Source organism: Erinaceus europaeus, chromosome 18 (assembly GCF_950295315.1).
Source record: "Erinaceus europaeus chromosome 18, mEriEur2.1, whole genome shotgun sequence".
Taxonomy (NCBI): Eukaryota; Metazoa; Chordata; class Mammalia; order Eulipotyphla; family Erinaceidae; genus Erinaceus; species Erinaceus europaeus.
The window spans coordinates 19,553,024-19,572,175 of record NC_080179.1 but is presented as its reverse complement, the minus strand read 5'-3'; the positions used below and the strand labels follow the sequence as shown (position 1 = coordinate 19,572,175).

Here is a 19,152-nt window from a genome sequence, read left to right as displayed (position 1 = left end):
GACCCTACAATTCCTCTCCTGGGGATAGATCCTAAGGAACTCAACACATCCATCCAAAAAGATCTGTTCTTGGCAGCACAATTTGTAATAGCCAAAACCTGGAAGCAACCCAGGTGTCCAACAACAGATGAGTGGCTGAGCAAGTTGTGGTCTATATACACAATGGAATACTACTCAGCTGTAAAAAATGGTGACTTCACCGTTTTCAGCCGATCTTGGATGGACCTTGAAAAAATCATGTCGAGTGAAATAAGTCAGAAACAGAAGGATGAATATGGGATGATCTCACTCTCAGGCAGAAGTTGAAAAACAAGATCAGAAAAGAAAACACAAGTAGAACCTGAAATGGAATTGGCGTACCACACCAAAGTAAAAGACTCTAGGGTGGGTGGGTGGGGAGAATACAGGTCCATGAAGGATGATAAATGACATAGTGGGGGTTGTATTGTTAAATGGGAACCTGGGGAATGTTATGCATGTACAAACTATTGTACTTACTATTGAATGTAAAACATTAACTCCCCAATAAAGAAATAAATTTTTTTAAAAAATGGAAGACCCCCTCCCAAGTCTTCATCTCCACTATTCCGCCCTTAGGTCCTTGATTGGTAAACAATTTGTTTGGCTTTGTATGTTAACTCTCTTTTCAACCACCAGGTTCCAGATGCTAGCATGATGCCGACCAGATTTCCCTGGATAGACAACCCCACCAATGTGTCCTGGAGCTCCACTTCTCTAGAGCCCTGCCCCACTAGGGAAACAGAGAGACAGGCTGGGAGTATGGATCCACCTGTCAACGCCCATGTTCAGTGGGGAAGCAATTACAGAAGCCAGACCTTCAACCTTATGCATCCCACAATGACCTTGGGTCCATACTCCCAGAGGGTTAAAGAATAGGAAAGCTATCAGGGGAGGGGATGGGATATAGAGTTCTGGTGGGAATTGTGCGAAGCTGTACCCCTCTTATCCTATGGTTTTATTGATGTTTCTTTTTTATAAATAAAAAATTTTAAAAAAAGAAAGAAAAGATGGGCCCATGCATGATATCCAGGACCCAGTGGTTCAAAATATTTGAAGAAAATAAGGATGAATTACTAGGATCTCACTTACTGAGACTAAGTTTTCCTCTACAAAAGGAGTAAGCATGTGAGATCGAATGGTAACCATTATGTCACTGAAATCCAGACCAGAAATCATGCCAGTCTTGCTTCTGTCTTTCAGTGCAAAGGCTTGTCTTGCATGTTCCAACTGTAGTTCCTAGAGGAAAAATTAGAGAGAGAGATAGTACATTAGTCTGGTTAAAGCACATCCCAAGCACACATAATAGAAGAGGGAAAAAAAAAGGGCAGCTATCCTTGCTCTAAGTATACTTAGTACAAAAATAAACAATGCAGGGGGGCAGGTGGTGGCACACATAGTTGAGCACACATGTTATAATGCATAAGGACCCAAGTTCAAGCCCTCCATCCCCACCTGCTGGGGGAAGCTTTGCGAGTTTTAAAGCAGGGCTGTAGGCGTCTGTCTCTCTTCCTTTCTATCTCCTCCTTCCCTCTCAATTTCTGACTATTCCTATCCAATAAATAAAATGTATATAATTCATCACTCTGAATTTACAACAAAGCATTCCTTTTTGAACCCTCCTGGTGGGACTGTAAGTTGGTCCAACCCCTGTGGAGAGCAGTCTGGAGAACCCTCAGAAGGCTACCCTATGATCCTGCAATTCCTCTCCTGGGAATATATCCTAAGGAACCCAACACACCCATCCAAAAAGATTTGTGTCTACCTAGGTTCACAGCAGCACAGTTTGTAATAGCCAAAACCTGGAAGCAACCTAGGTGTTCAACAACAGATGAGTGGTTCAGTAAGCTGCGGTCTATATACACAATAGAATACTATTCAGCTATTTTAAATGGTGACTTCACCTTCTTTACCCCAACTTACATGAAGCTTGAAGCTATCATGTTAAATGAGATAAGTCAGAAACAAGAGGATGAATAAGGGATGATTTCACTCATAGGCAGAAGTTGAAAAACAAGATCAGAAGGGAAAACACTAGGGTGGGGTAGATAGCATAATGGTTAAGCAAAGAGACTCTCTTGCCTGAAGCTTCAAAGTCTCAGGTTCAGCCCTCCACACCACCCTAAGCCAGAGCTGAGCAATGCTCTGGTAAAAAAAAAAGAAGAAGAAGAAGAAGAAGAAGAAGGGAAAACACTAAGCAGAACTTTGGACTGGAGTTGGTGTATTGCACCAAAGTAAAAGCCTCGGGTGTTGGGCAGGGTTCAGGTGCTGGAACATGATGGCAGAGGAGGACCTAGTGGGGATTGAATTATTATGTGGAAATGTTATGCGTGTACAAACTATTGTATATTAGTGCTAACTGTAAACCATTAATCCCCCAATAAAGAAATATATATAGGGGAGTCGGGTGGTAGTGCAGCAGGTTAAGCACATGTGGCGCAAAGTGTAAGGACCTGTATAAGAATCCCAGTTGGAGCCCCCAGCTCCCCACCTGCAGGGGAGTCGCTTCACAAGCGGTGAAGCAGGTCTGCAGGTGCCTTTCTTTCTCTCCCCCTTTCTGTCCTCCCCTCCTCTCTCCATTTCTCTCTGTCCTATCCAACAACGATGACATCAATAACAACAATAACTACAACAATGAAACAACAAGGGCAACAAAAGGGAATAAATAAATATTTTTAAAAGAAATATATATATATATTTAAAAAAACATTTATTTTTAAAGCACACGTTTTCCAGGGGGGAAAAAGTATTATATATTACTTCTCAGAAAGAAGAATGAATCAGAATATGGTAATATAGAAAGATGAGGATGGTGGGGGGACTTTCAGATTTTATTTGAGAAGTTCTCATCCCTGAAAAGAAAGTTAAGTTTCCAGTGTTTAATTTCAGTTTTTACAATAAGAGTTATAGGGGCAGGAAACTGCTCTCCCTGTAGGGCATGTACCTTACACTGTGAAGCAAGGGTCCTGGGAGCTCCACAGGTGGAAGAACAGTGTTATGCTATCTCTCCCTCAGTTGTGAAAACACAAACAAAACAAATAAACAAAAAAATAGAAAATTTGAACCTGGGAGTCCATCAGTAGTATCATCCATGCAGAAGACCCTGAGTTCATTCCCCAGCCACTACCAAGCCCCAATCCCCCAGTTCCACATTAAAAAATAATAATAAATAAAATTAGAATAGCAGGGGGATTTTGTATAACATTTTTTTATTATTACTACCAAGGTTATTGATGGGGCTCAGCACTTCCACAATGAATCCACTGCTCCCAGCGACCATCTTTTTAAAAAATATTTATTTATTCGCTTTTGTTGCCCTTGTTTTATTGTTGTAGTTATTATTGTTGTTATTATTGAAGTTATCGTTGTTGGATAAGACAGAGAGAAACGGAGAGAAAAGGGGAAGACAGAGGGGGAGAGAAAGATACCTGCAGACCTGCTTCACCACCTGTGAATCGACTCCCCTGTAGGTGGGGAGCCGGGAGCTCGAACCCAGATCCTTACACTGGTCCTTGAGCTTTGCGCCACCTGCACTTAACCTGCTGCACTACCGCCCAACTCCCCCCAGCGACCATCTTCTCTCTCTTCTCTCTCTCTCTCTCACTCTCCACTCTCCCTCCCTCTCCCTCCCTCTTTCTTCCCCTTCCTTTTTTCTTCTTTATTTGATAGGATAGAGAGGAACTGAGAGGCCAGGTGGTGGCATACCTAGTTGAAAGCACATATTACAATGCACAGGATTGTAATATTCCCACCTACAGGGAAAAGCTTTGCGAGTGATGAGGCAATGCTGCAGGTGTCTCTCTGTCTTTCTCTCTCTCTATCATCCCCTTCACTCTCAATTTCCAGGTGTCTCTATCCAATAAATAAAGATGATTTAAAAAAAATTTAAAGAGTTCAATCACCCAAAGCACGTGATCAGAATGATGTCTGGTTCTTTCTCTCTTTCTACTTATCATTTTTCATGAATAAATAAATAAAATCTTCAAAAATAAATAAAGATGGTAAGCAAATTAAAAATAGAATGTCAGCTGTATTGAGGCATATTTGACAGGACTGTAATATTTTTAAAGTGTTTAGCACAATTTGTATATAAGCAATTTGGGAAGAATCCCACCACCAAGTTAATTAACACATGTATCACCTCACATATTAACCTTTATTTTTTCTTGGAGAGAATGCTTAAAGATCTACTGCATGGGAGTCAGGCAGTAGCACAGCGGGTTAAATGCACATGGTGCAAAGTGCAAGGACCAAGCATAAGGATCCAGATTCCAGCCCCGGCTCCCCACCTGCAAGGGAGTCGCTTCACAGGTGGTGAAGCAGGTCTGCAGGTGTCTTTCTCTCCCCCTCTCTGTCTTCCCCTCCTCTCTCCATTTCTCTCTGTCCTATCCAGCAACGATGACATCAACAATAATAACTACAACAACAATAAAGAAACAATAAAAAAACAATAAAAAAATTTTAAAGGGAAAATAAATATTAAAAATACATCTACTCCTTGTGCAAATTTCAATTATTTAATACGGTATTGTTATTTAATAACAGTCAATGTGATACATTGGAGCCTCATATCTTATTCATTTTATGACTGTTAGTCCTCTTTTTCCAGACTATTCTAATATACTCTCCCACCTTGCCACAGACACAAAGCCCCCAGCAACTATTTTCTATTTTTATTTACGAAGTTTGGATGCTTTCTTTAGACTCTATACATAACTGATACACATACTTGCTTTTTGTTTGATTTACTTCACCTAGTACAAAGACTTCCAAGTTCATCCATGTTGTAACAAGTGACAGGAACTTCCTTAAAACTAAATAATATTCCATTGTATTGGGTTGTTGCAGAAGTGACACATACTGCATAGAAAAATTGGGGCTGGGCAGTGGAGTATCCAGTTAAGCACATATAGTACTATCTGCAAGGACCAGGGTCTGAGCCCCTGCTCCCCACCTGCAGGGGGGACTGCTTCATAAGTGGTGAAGCAGGTCTGCAGATGTCTTTCTCTCCCCACTTCTATCTCCCTTACCCTCTATTCCTCTCTCCTGTCAAATAACAATAGAAAGGGGAAAAAAATGGAAAAAATAGCCACTAGGAGCAGTGGAATTGTAGTGCCAGCGCCTACCCCCAGCATAAACCCTGGTTGCAAAAAAATAATAATAATGAAAAAGAAAAACAAATACTCATCATGACTTTTGTGACAACCCAGTATATATATATATATATATTTCCTTATCCATTCATTTACTGGAGGATAGATGCTTCCTCTTCTCCTTCTTCTTCTTGTTAAGATTTATTTTATTGGGAGTCGGGCTGTAGCGCAGCAGGTTAAGCGCAGGTGGCGCAAAGCACAAGGACCGGCATAAGGATCCCGGTTCGAACCCCGGCTCCCCACCTGCAGGGGAGTCGCTTCATAGGCGGTGAAGCAGGTCTGCAGGTGTCTTTCTCTCCCCCTCTCTGTCTTCCCCTCCTCTCTCCATTTCTCTCTGTCCTACCTAACAACAACAACAACAAAACAACAAGGGCAACAAAAGGGAATAAATAAATAAAATAAATATTAAAAAAAAATTAAAAAAAAAAAGATTTATTTTATTAATGAGAGATACAGAGCCAAAACATCATTCTAGCACATTCAAAGCTGGAGACTGAACTCAGGACCACATACTTGAAAGTCCAACCCTTTGTCCACTGTGCCACCTTCGAAGTCATCCCGCTTACTGAGGAAACTGAGATAAGGAATCTAGTTTGAATTATTTGCATATGGGTATCCAGTTTCCTCAACATCATTTATTAAAAAGACTGATATTTTCCCATTGATATTCTTGGCTTCACTGTCAAATAATTGATCATGTATGCATGCATTCATTTCTGGATTATTCTGTGCCATTGATCTATATGTCTGATTTCATGACAATACGATGCTGCTTTTAGTACTATAGTATTGTAAAACATCTTGAAATCAAAATGTGTTATGTTTCCAGCTGTGTTTTCTCAAGATTGCATTGACAATTTAGGGTCTTTTGTAGTCTGATGTTCATATAGTTTTATAATTTTAGGATTCTTCTATTTCTGTAGAAAATGCCATATGCTAGGAGAGGAATTGCTGGGTCACAAGGTAGGTCCATTCCTAGAGTTATTTATTTATTTTTTAGTATGTATGTATGTATGTATGTATGTATGTATGTATGTATGTGAGGGGTAGAAGGAGAGAAAATTGACCATACATCACTCCGGTACATGTGCTGCCAGGGATGGAATTCAGGACCCTATGTTTGAGAATCCAACCCTTTATCCATGGCGCCACTTCTCGGACCACATTTCTAGAGTTGTGATGAATCTCCAGACTGTTTTCCACAGGGTTTTGGCTAACTTAAATTTCCACCAGCAGGGAGTCGGGTGGTCACAGGCGGTGAAGCAGGTCTACAGGTGTCTCTCTTTCTCTCCCCCTCTCTGTCTTCCCCTCCTCTCTCCATTTCTCTCTGTCCTATCCAACAATGACGACATCAACAACAACAACAATAAAAATAACTACAACAATAAAACAACAAGAGCAATAAAAGGGAAAATAAATAAAGGCTTTTTTAAAAAAAGTAAAAAAAAAATTTCCAACAGCAATGTAGGAGAATCCCTTTTCCTCCACACCCTCTTCAACAGTTGATGTTCTGTCTTTTCTTTTTTTTTAAATTTTTTAAAAATATTTTATTTAATTTATTTATTCCCTTTTGTTGCCCTTGTTGTTTTATTGTTGTAGTTATTATTATTGTCGTCGTTGTTGGATAGGACAGAGAGAAACGGAGAGAGGAGGGGAAGACAGAGAGGGGGAGAGAAAGACAGACACCTGCAGACCTGCTTCACCGCCTGTGAAGCGACTCCCCTGCAGGTGGGGAGCCGGGGTTCGAACTGGGATCCTTATGCCGGTCCTTGTGCTTTGCGCCACCTGAGCTTAACCTGCTGCGCTACAGCCCAATTCCCCGATGTTCTGTCTTTTCTAATGTATGACATCTCCTCTGGTGTAAAGTGATATTTTGGGGGCAGGGTGGTGGCATACTTCATTGAGTGCACATATCACAGTACATGAGAACCCAGGTTCAAGCCCCTGGTCCCCACCTGCAGGGGAAAATGTTCACAAGTAGTGAAGCAGTACTGCAGGTGTCTCTCTGTCTATCTCCCCCAACCCTCTCAGTTTCTCTTGTCTCTATCCAATAATAAATAAATATTAAAGAATAAATAAATATTAAAGTGTTTTTTTTTTCCCCTTCCAGGGCTGTCGCTAGGGCTCATTGTTGGCACTATGGATCCACTGCTCCTGAAGGCCTTTTTTCCCCCCATTTTATTGGATAGAACAAAGAGAAATTGAGAAGGGAAGAGGAGATAGAGAGGGAGAGAGACAGACTTCTGCAGTACTGCTTCACCACTCATAAAGCTTTCCCCTGCAGGTGGGGACTGGGGGCTTGAACCTGGGTCCTTGTGCACTGTGATGTGTGTGCTCAATGACGTGTGTCACCACCCAGCATGGTTCCTGGCACTATGTGCCACTGCCCAGCCCCTAAAATGGTATTTCATTGTTGCATTTCCCTGGTCATCAGTGACTCTGAGCATTTTTTCAAATGTCTGTTGGCCCATTAGATATCTCCTTTGGAGACGATTCTGCCCATAGCTTTCCACCATTTCTCAATGAGGTTGCTGTCTGTTTACTGTTGAGTTTGGTGAGTTCATTGTGTATTTTAGTTATCAGTCCTCTGTCTGAGATGTGACACATAAAGGTCTTCTCCCACTCCATGGAGGTGAAACTCGGACTGGGCATGGTGTATTGCACCAAAGCAAAGGACTCTGGGGAATAAGGGGCGTGGACAGGATGAAGTGACATTGGAATACTGCTGTGTCTCCTAATCATAGGGAGATAAGAGGTTGAGCTATGTGCTAAAGACTATACTGTAAACGATTAAAGCCCCTCACCCCAATAAATTTTAAAAAAAAGTAAAAATATCCCTACCCCTTAGCTAAACAAACAAAAAAAAAAAAAAGGAAGAGAGAAAGAAAGAAATTTGTATGAACTTTGATAGTAATTGCATTGAATCTTATAGATCACTTTTGGTAATATGAATATTTAACAATATCAATTCTTTCAATTCATAAACTTGAATTTTTTTTCATTTACTTGCATCCTTGTCAATCTTTTTCACCATCACCAGTATTTTGTAATTTTCAGTGTACAAACCTTTCACCTTCCTAGTTACATGTTTCCCCAATTATTTTATTCTTTTTAATCTAATTTTCCAGGTGAGAGCATAAAAGCAGAATTCTACAGTTGAGTTTTTCATATTTGGGGAAATCGAAGGTGTCAACACAGCCACCCAGAGTACAAAGGAGAAGCCTTGCCCTGGGGAACCATCCTCATGATCACGGTACCCCATCCCACCCCCCTACCTCCCCACCCTACCCAGGTAAGTATTATCTTATACATATATATATTCAGGCTAGGTGATGGCTCAGTTAAGCACACATATTGTCATGTGCAAGGACCCGGGTTCAGGTCTCCACTCCCCACCTGCAGGAGGATGAGTTTCAAGAGTGGTGAAGCAGGTCTGCTGGGTCTATCTTTCCCTCCCCCCCCCCCAATTTCTCTGTCCCATCCAATAAAATAGATGGAAAAAAATGGCCACTGGGAGAGGTGGATTAATAGTGGCTACATAGAGCCCCAGCAATAACCCTGGAGGGGTGGGGCTAATATTGCTGCAGCCTGGCACTAAGAATCTACCACTCCCAGCAGCCATCTCCCACCCTTTTATTCTCCCTAATTTTTATTAGATAGGACTGAGAGAAATTGAGAAAGGAAGGGGGAGATAGTGAGAGGAAGAGGATGATAGAAGACTGCTTCATTGCTTATGAAGTATGCGCCCTATAGGTGGGGAGCCAGGGTTTGAATCCAGGCCCTTGCACTGCGTAATATGTGTGCCACTGTCTGTCCCCACTCCACCCCCATTCTTTTTTATGTTCTCATAGTGAAATTGTTTTCTCAATTTCTCTTTCTAACAGCTCATTAGTATTATATAGAAATACAACAGGGTTTTGTATTTTGGTTTTGTATCCTTCCTGAATTTACTAGTTCTAACAATTTGTGTCTATGTGTAAAGTCATGAGAAAACAAGAGACAATTTTTTATCTTCCTTTCCAGTTTGGATGCCTTTTCTCTCAGACTAGAACTTCAAGTACCTTTTCAATAAAACAGAGTAGGCTTTTTTGTTTGTTTGTTTTTGCCTCCAGGGTTATGGCCGGGGCTCAGTGTCTGCACTACGAATCCACTGCTCCTGGTGGCCTTTTTTTTCTTTCCATTTTACTGGATAGGGAAGAGAGAAAATGAGAAGGAAAAGAGAGAAGGAATGACAGACACCTCCAGACCTGCTTCTCCTCTTGTGAAGCATCCCCTCTGATGGTTGGGAGCGGTGGGGGAAAGAGGGGAGCTCGATTCCACATCCTTACACTTCATATTATGTGTGCTTAACTGGGTGAGCCACCAGCCGGCACCCTTGTTACTGGTTTCAAAGAAGCTTTTCACTGCTAAGGATTTTACTGTGGATTTCATATATAGCCTTTATATTGAGGTATCTTCCATCCGTATCTAATTTTTAAGTGTTTTTATCATAAAAGGATGATAATTTGTCAAATGTCTTTGCATATTATATTGAGAAGATCAAGGTTTTAAACTTCATTTTGTTAATGTGGTGTATTACATTTCATGATCGGCCTATATTATCTATGCTTTATAGGAATAAATATTACTTGTTCATGGTGTCTGATCATTTTATTGTGCTGTAAAATTTGTTTTCCTAATATTTTGTTGAGGATTTTTATACCTATGTTCATCAGAGATAGTGGCCTATTATTCTCTTTCCTTTTAAATATCCTTATCTAGCTTTCTCATCAGAGTTTGACACTGGCTTCAGAAAATGAATTTGGAAGGGGCCAGGTGGTAACACACCAGGTTAAGCACACATAGTGCGGGGAGCAGGGACCAAAGAAAGGGTCCTGGTTTGAGGCCCCAGCTCCCTACCTGCAGGGGGCTCACTTTACAGGCAGTGAAGCAGGTCTGCAGGTGTCTGTCTTTCCTCCTCTGTCTTCCCCTCCTCTCTCAGTTTCTCTCTGTCCTATCCTACAACAATTAACAGCAACAACAATAACAGCAACCACAACAACAACAATAGAAAAAAGATGGCCTCCAGGAGCAGTGGATTTGTGGTGCAGGCACCCAATTCCAGCGGTTACTCTGGAAGCCAATGATGATGATGATGATGATGAATTTGGAAGTGATACTCTTTCTTTTAAAAAAAATCTTTGAGGGAGTCGGGCAGTAGTGCAGCGGGTTAAGCGCAGGTGGCGCAAAGCGCAAGGACCAGCATACTCTGAACTTTGTTCTTCTCTTTGTTTCCTCAGGTATAAAGTTAGCTGATTCTTTGACCTTTTTTCTTCAAAAATGCAGGCATTAATCACTATAAACTCCCCTCTTCAAACTGTTTTTTAAATTTTTTAATATTTATTTATTTTGATTCGACTTCCGGAGGCGGAGCTACGAGCAGCAGATTGCTTTCTCTCCTCTCCTCTCCCGGATCAACTAGGAATACCAAAGGAGACCACCCGGACCGAAACAAGACAGGACTAGAATGACCACAGAAACCCAGTAAATCACCCGTGAGTACAAACACGCGTGGCTGGTGACAGAGAGGAGAGAGGGGCCTAAGGAGAGATTAAGTGACTGCTAACAGTTCGACAGTTTGTCAGTGGAGACACCACCTTCAGTCTGCTCCACCAACAAGGGGACAGCTGAAGGGAGGAAAGGACTCCCCAGAGACTCACCAAGTGCAACTCTGAGTCTCCATTACTACTACCCTCAGAATCTGGAGCAGCAACAGGGAGGGACACCAGGGTACAGAGATCTAACCGGGAAACTCAGAAGACCTATACCTCGGTGGCATAGCTGAGGGGCTGTGAAAGTCTCTTTGCATAACCACTGGATTATCTCTGCCACACCCTGCTTTATCTCTTGGTCAGGAGTCAGTGATTAAGCTAAGAAGCCTATTGATAGTTTAAAAGCCCTCAGGCTCCCATAGCCTACAGGGGAAAAAAAAAAGGCTTTTACACCACTGAACTCCAACTCAGGGATTGAAAAAACTGTTAACTTATTTAAAATGGTTAAAACAACAAGAAAAAATATTGGAGACTCGAACCAGGACAAGAGTCCAGCTAAAAGTCCTCCAGAGGGTGAAGCACAAAACAACGAGTTCAACATCCAAACATTAGCTAAGGAAATAATAACAGGAGTGAGTAAAGAATTTGAAAAAATTGTAATCAGAAATGCAGGAACAACAAATGAGAATATGGAAGAAAATTCTAATTATCTCATGGTTATTAGAGAGCTGAAAGCTGAAATCGCTGAGCTAAGAAGGCAACTAGCTGAACAAGCTAAAACAGTATCACAGCAGGGCAACAAAATAGATGAACTCCAGAAAGCAGTAGAGGGCAGAGAGAATAGAATCAATGAGGCTGAAGACAGAATTAGCAAGATTGAGGATGAATTAGAGACAACTAAAAAAGAAGTAAGAGATCTCAAAAAGAGATTAAGAGATGCTGAAAACAACAACAGAGTCCTATGGGATGACTTCAAAAGAAACAATATATGCATTATTGGCTTACCAGAGGAAGAAAGAGAAGGGGAGGAAGAAAGCGTTCTCCAGGCCATAAAAGCTGAAAATTTCTCTAGTCTAGACAACACCAAAGACATAAAGATTCAAGAAGCCCAGAGGGTCCCAAACAGAATTAACCCAGACCTAAAGACACCAAGACATGTCATACTTAGATTGGAAAGGAATAAGGATAAAGAAAGGATCCTCAAGGCTGCAAGAGAAAAACAAAGAGTCACCTACAAAGGAAAACCCATAAGATTAGCAGCAGACTTCTCCATACAAACACTACAGGCCAGAAGAGAATGGCAAGATATCTATCGAGTGCTCAATGAGAAAGGCTTTCAGCCAAGAATACTATATCCTGCTAGATTGTCATTCAGACTAGATGGAAGCATCAAAACCTTCTCAGACAAGCAACAGTTGAAAGAAGCAACCATCACCAAGCCTGCCCTGAAAGAAGTTCTGAAAGGTCTCCTATAAACAGTCAGACCACCACAAATAAGACATATATCAAAACACTCTAAAACTCTACAAGAATGGCGTTAAAATATCTTCAATCTTTGATATCAATAAATGTCAATGGCCTGAATTCACCTATTAAAAGACACAGAGTAGGAAGATGGATCAGAAAACACAACCCAACAATATGTTGTCTACAGGAAACTCACCTAACGCAACAAGACAAACACAGACTTAAAGTGAAAGGATGGAAAACTATCATTCAAGCCAATGGCCCACAAAAAAGGACAGGAACAGCTATTCTCATATCTGACATGATAGACTTTAAAATAGATAAGATTTAAAAAGATAGGAATGGACACTACTTAATGCTCAGAGGATCAGTCAATCAAGAGGACTTAACAATTATTAATATCTATGCACCCAATGAGAAGCCATCTAAATACATCAAACTTCTACTGAAAGAGCTACAACAATATATTAACAGTAACACAATCATAGTAGGGGACTTCAACACCCCACTATCTCAACTTGACAGATCATCCAGGAAGAAAATCAGTAAAGACATAAGGGAGCTAAATGAAGAGATAGATAAACTAGAACTATTGGACATTTTCAGAGTCATTCATCCCAAGAAACTGGAATACACATTTTACTCAAATCCACATGGATCATTCTCAAGGATAGACCATACGTTAGGCCACAAAGACAGCATCAGCCTATTCAAGAGCACTGAAATCATCCCAAGCATCTTCTCAGACCACAGTGGAATTAAACTAACATTTAACAATCAACAAAAAATTAGTAACAGAGCCAAAATGTGGAAGCTCAACAGTACACTTCTTAACAACTTCTGGGTCAAAGAGGAAATCAAGGAAGAAATCAAAATGTTTCGAGAGTTCAGTGAAAATGAAGACACAAGCTATCAAAATATTTGGGACACAGCGAAAGCAGTCCTAAGAGGGAAGTTCATAGCTATATAAGCACACATTAGGAAATAAGAAAAGGCACAAATAAACAACCTGATTGCACATCTCAAAGACCTAGAAGAAGAACAACAAAGGAATCCTAAAGCAACCAGAAGGACAGAAATTACTAAAGTTAGGGCAGAAATAAATAACATTGAGAATAGGAAAACCATACAAAAGATCAATGGAAGTAAATGTTGGTTCTTCGAAAGAGTAAACAAAATCGACAAACCTTTAGCCAGACTCACAAAACAAAAAAGGGAGAAGACCCAAATAAATCGGATAGTAAATGAAAGAGGAGAAATCACAACACACACTGCAGAAATTCAACATATCATGCGAGACTTCTATGAACAACTATATGCCACCAAGCTAGAGAACCTGGAAGAAATGAATGATTTCCTAGATACCTACCAACTTCCAAAACTAAGTAAAGAGGAAGTGGATAACATGAACAGGCCCATCACAGCTAATGAAATTGAAACAGTTATCAAAAATCTTCCCAAAAATAAAAGTCCTGGACCAGATGGTTTTACAAATGAATTCTACAAAACTTTCAAAGAAGAACTAATACCTCTACTTTTAAAAGTATTCCAGAAGATTGAAGACACTGGAATACTCCCTGCCAGCTTCTATGAAGCCAACATCACCCTGATACCAAAAGCAGACAGGGACACAACCAAAAAAGAAAACTACAGACCAATATCTCTGATGAACATAGATGCGAAAATATTGAACAAAATTCTAGCCAACCGGATACAGCAGTATATCAAAAAAATTGTTCATCATGACCAAGTGGGGTTTATCCCAGGCATGCAAGGTTGGTTTAATATACGTAAGTCAATCAATGTGATCCACCAGATCAACAAAAGCAAGACCAAAAACCACATGGTCATATCAATAGATGCAGAGAAAGCCTTTGACAAAATACAACATCCCTTTATGATCAAAACACTACAAAAAATAGGAATAGATGGAAAATTGCTGAAGATAGTGGAGTCTATATATAGCAAACCTACAGCCAACATCATACTCAATGGTGAAAAACTGGAAGCATTTCCCCTCAGATCAGGTACTAGACAGGGCTGCCCACTATCACCATTACTATTCAACATAGTGTTGGAAGTTCTTGCCATAGCAATCCGGCAGGAGCAAGGAATTAAAGGCATACAGATTGGAAGAGAAGAAGTCAAACTCTCCTTATTTGCAGATGACATGATAGTATACATGGAAAAACCTAAGGAATCCAGCAAGAAGCTTTTGGAAATCATCAGGCAATACAGTAATGTGTCAGGCTATAAAATTAACATTCAAAAGTCAGTGGCATTCCTCTGTGCAAACACTAAGTTAGAAGAAATTGAAATCCAGAAATCAGTTCCTTTTTCTATAGCAACAAAAACTATAAAATATCTAGGAATAAACCTAACCAAAGAAGTGAAAGACTTGTATACTGAAAATTATGAGTCACTACTCAAAGAAATTGAAAAAGACACAAAGAAGTGGAAAGATATTCCATGTTCATGGGTTGGAAGAATAAACATCATCAAAATGAATATATTACCCAGAGCCATCTACAAATTTAATGCTATCCCCATCAAGATCCCAAGCACATTTTTTAGGAGAATAGAACAAATGCTACAAATGTTTATCTGGAACCAGAAAAGACCTAGAATTGCCAAAACGATCTTGAGAAAAAAGAACAGAACCGGAGGCATCACACTGCCAGATCTCAAACTGTATTATAGGGCCATTGTCATCAAAACTGCTTGGTACTGGAACATGAACAGACACACTGACCAGTGGAATAGAATTGAGAGCCCAGAAATGAGGCCCCACACGTATGGACATCTAATCTTTGACAAAGGGGCCCAGACTATTATATGGGGAAAGCAGAGTCTCTTCAACAAATGGTGTTGGAAACAATGGGTTGAAACATGCAGAAGAATGAAACTGAATCACTGTATTTCACCAAATACAAAAGTAAATTCCAAGTGGATCAAGGACTTGGATGTTAGACCAGAAACTATCAGATACTTAGAGGAAAATATTGGCAGAACTTTTTTCCGCATAAATTTTAAAAACATTTTCAATGAAACGAATCCAATTACAAGGAAGACTAAGGCAAGTATAAACCTATGGGACTACATCAAATTAAAAAGCTTCTTCACAGCAAAAGAAACCACTACCCAAATCAAGAGACCCCTCACAGAATGGGAGAAGATCTTTACATGCCATACATCAGATAAGAGTTTAATAACCAACATATATAAAGAGCTTGCCAGACTCAACAACAAGACAACAAATAACCCCATCCAAAAATGGGGGGAGGACTTGGACAGAATATTCACCACAGAAGAGATCCAAAAGGCCGAGAAACACATGAAAAAATGCTCCAAGTCTCTGATTGTCAGAGAAATGCAAATCAAGACAACAATGAGATATCACTTCACTCCTGTGAGAATGTCACACATCAGAAAAGGTAACAGCAGCAAATGCTGGAGAGGGTGTGGGGTCAAAGGAACCCTCCTGCACTGCTGGTGGGAATGTCAATTGGTCCAACCTCTGTGGAGAACAGTTTGGAGAACTCTCAGAAGGCTAGAAATGGACCTACCCTATGACCCTACAATTCCCCTCCTGGGGATATATCCTAAGGAACCCAAAACAGCCATCCAAAAAGATCTGTGTACACATATGTTCTTGGCAGCACAATTTGTAATAGCCAAAACCTGGAAGCAACCCAGGTGTCCAACAACAGATGAGTGGCTGAGCAAGTTGTGGTATATATACACAATGGAATACTACTCAGCTGTAAAAAATGGTGACTTCACCGTTTTCAGCCGATCTTGGATGGACCTTGAAAAAATCATGTTGAGTGAAATAAGTCAGAAACAGAAGGATGAATATGGGATGATCTCAATCTCAGGCCGAAGTTGAAAAACAAGAATAGAAAAGAAAACACAAGTCGAACCTGAAATGGAATTGGAGTATTACACCAAAGTAAAAGACTCTGGGGTGGGTGGGTGGGTGGGGAGAATACAGGTCCATGAAAAATGATGAATGAAATAGTGGGGGTTGTATTGTTAAATGGGAATCTGGGGAATGTTATGCAAGTAAAAAAAAAAAAAAAAGAAGTAGAAACGCAAAGCAGAAATTGACTGAGTTAGGAGTATGGCACCAAAGTAAGAAAGCAGAAGTACACTAGAGCTTACAGTGAGTACCTCCCTAATACTTCCTCTCCACTTTTCCAAGCTTTGGGTCCATGATTGCTCAACAATTTGTTTGGCTTTGTATGCTAACTCTCTTTTCAGTCACCAGGTTCCAGGTGTCATCAGGATGCCGGCCAGACTTCCCTGGATTGAAGACCCCACCAATGTGTCCTGGAGCTCAGCTTCCCCAGAGACCCACCCTACTAGGGAAAGAGAGAGGCAGACTGGGAGTATGGACCGACCAGTCAACGCCCATGTTCAGCGGGGAAGCAATTACAGAAGCCAGACCTTCTACCTTCTGCAACCCACAATGACCCTGGGTCCATGCTCCCAGAGGGATAGAGAATGGGAAAGCTATCGGGGGAGGGGGTGGGATATGGAGATTGGGCGGTGGGAATTGTGTGGGGTTGTACCCCTCTACCCTATGGTTTTGTTAATTAATCCTTTCTTAAATAAAAAAGAAAAAAAAATAAAAAATAAATATTTATTTATTTTCCCTTTTATTGCCCTTGTTGTTTTTTATTGTTGTTATAGTTATTATTGTTGTTATTTATGTTGTTGTTGGATAGGACAGAGAGAAATGGAGAGAGGAGGGGAAGACAGAGAGGGGGAGAGAAAGAGAGACACCTGCAGACCTGCTTCACCATCTATGAAGCTACTCCTCTGCAGGTGGGGAGCTGGGGGCTTGAACCAGTCCTTGCACTTTGCACCACCTGCATTTCACTGCTGCACTACAGCCCAACTCCTCTCTTTGAACTGTTTTTGCAGGACTGTGTTCTCATTTTTATTTGTCTCAAGATATATTTTAATTTTCCTTCTGATTACTTTTTTATTTTTTAAATTTTTTTTAAATTTTATTTTATTTATTTATTCCCTTTTGTTGCCCTTGTTGTTTTATTGTTGTAGTTATTATTGATGTCGTTGTTGTTGGATAGGACAGAGAGAAATGGAGAGAGGAGAGGAAGACAGAGAGGGGGAGAGAAAGACAGACACCTGCAGACCTGCTTCACCGCCTGTGAAGGGACCTGCCTGCAGGTGGGGAGCCGGGGGCTCGAACCGGGATCCTGACGCTGGTCCTTGAGCTTAGCGCCACCTGCGCTTAACCCACTATGCTACAGCCCGACTCCCTACTTTTTTATTTTTTATTCTCCAGGGTTATCACTGAAATTGAGAGAGGAGAGGGCGCTAAAGAGGGAGAGAGAAAGACAGTAACCTGCAGCTCTGCTTCACCACTTGTGAAGCTTCCCTCCTCCAGGTGGGAACTGGGGGCTTGAACCGATGTCTTTGTGCATGGTGATGTTTGCATTCAACTAGGTGCATTCCCACTAGACCACAATGGTTAACTTTATGCTATGTGGAGTTTCACTCACCAAAAAAAAAAAAAAAATCCCTGGAATCTCCATGAAGACAAAATTAATAGATACATAAACTTATTTTTAACAAGTTACTGGATTGCTGGAAAAGTCATGCCATATTTTTCTGTGCAAAAATGCATCATGATTTTTCTGGCAAGCCAATAAAAAATTATTCATTTTAATAACTGAGACACAACTTGAGAAATTAGCATTATTATATGAAATTTAAATTTTATTCTCTTTCTTAGAAATAATAAATGTAGTCACTTAGTCATGCATAGCACCTAAAAAGTACAGTGATTCAAATATCACTATTGAGATAAGCAGAATTGTGACATAATAACATGGGTGGTGGGAAATGTCCAAGTCTGTAGTAGAGAGGAAGAGCTGAAAAACATAGTTTCTAATCATTCATGGTTCAAATCCAATCAAAGATACATAAAAGTCATGCTGGGCAGTGGCACACCTGGTACGGTGCATGTGTTACAATGTGCAAAGACTTGGGTTCAAGCCCCCAGCCCCCACCGGCAGAGGGAAAGCTTCACAAGCAGTGAAGTAGTGTTACAGGTGTGTCTCTCCTTCTCTCTCCCACCCCCTTCCCTATCAATTTCTGTCTCTATCCAATAAATAAATATTTAAAACAAATGTAAAAGGAAAAAAAAAACTTTAAAGTGATAATAACAGCACAGTTTTATAATTTAGAGGTATGGAAATAAATACTCAAAGAAATAATTGTGAAATTAAAGAGGTCGCCTCTAGGCACGTGAAATAAAAAAAAGATGAAATGCTGCAGGACATTTCTATTGTTTGTAATAAAATTAGTAAAAACAAAAAGCAAAAACTGTAGAGGGAAATGACATATATGGCCATTAGTTACAGAAAGTAGGCTTACCTGGAGAAACTGAGTGAATTCAGTGTAGTTAAGGTGCTTCTTCCGATTATGCCCAAAATGCAGTCGGATAAATTCACAGTCCCAGTTAAAAGGGATATGATGATGAATGATGGTCTGTCCAAAAATTTCTTTGACATTTTCTTAAAAAGGAAAACAAAAATAGAGAAATTATATCTGGAATAAGTAGTTTAGTCCACTGCAATGTTCCTACAGAAAAAAATTAAGAGAAATTTTTAAAGTCAAGATTATCTGCTTCTATTAAGATTAACTTTAATGTTTTGTGCTCAGGACCCATGCACAGGAACACAACTGATACAAAATATAATTTTACACTTAAGATTGTGTACCATTACATATAAGGCCATGAAATTCTTAATTTCTCTGATTTAATTTTAATTAGGATGTGATTTATATCTTGCACTCTAAATGGCTGCTACTTTGCATTCCAGTATAAATCAATAGTGTTTTCCCCATTCCTCAAGGAGTCGAATTAAGCCCTTTATCAGAAGCATGAATACCTAAATTACAGTATAATGCAATATTTGTCATACCAAGTATGGTTTGATTGAGGCTTG

At 40.2% G+C, this 19,152-nt stretch overlaps 1 protein-coding gene across 2 annotated transcripts in view; it reads right to left on the bottom strand.

Annotated features, from left to right (window-relative positions):
- Positions 1-19,152, bottom strand: part of SLC25A12 (solute carrier family 25 member 12) — a 107,479-nt gene that overhangs the window by 43,998 nt on the left and 44,329 nt on the right. For both annotated transcript variants that reach the window (XM_007537799.2, XM_060177712.1), the window contains exons 5-6: positions 18,578-18,717; positions 1,111-1,257 (exon numbers count right to left, since the gene is read on the bottom strand). In XM_007537799.2, the coding sequence (XP_007537861.1) occupies positions 1,111-1,257; positions 18,578-18,717 (287 nt within the window). The remainder of the gene's footprint in view (positions 1-1,110; positions 1,258-18,577; positions 18,718-19,152) is intronic.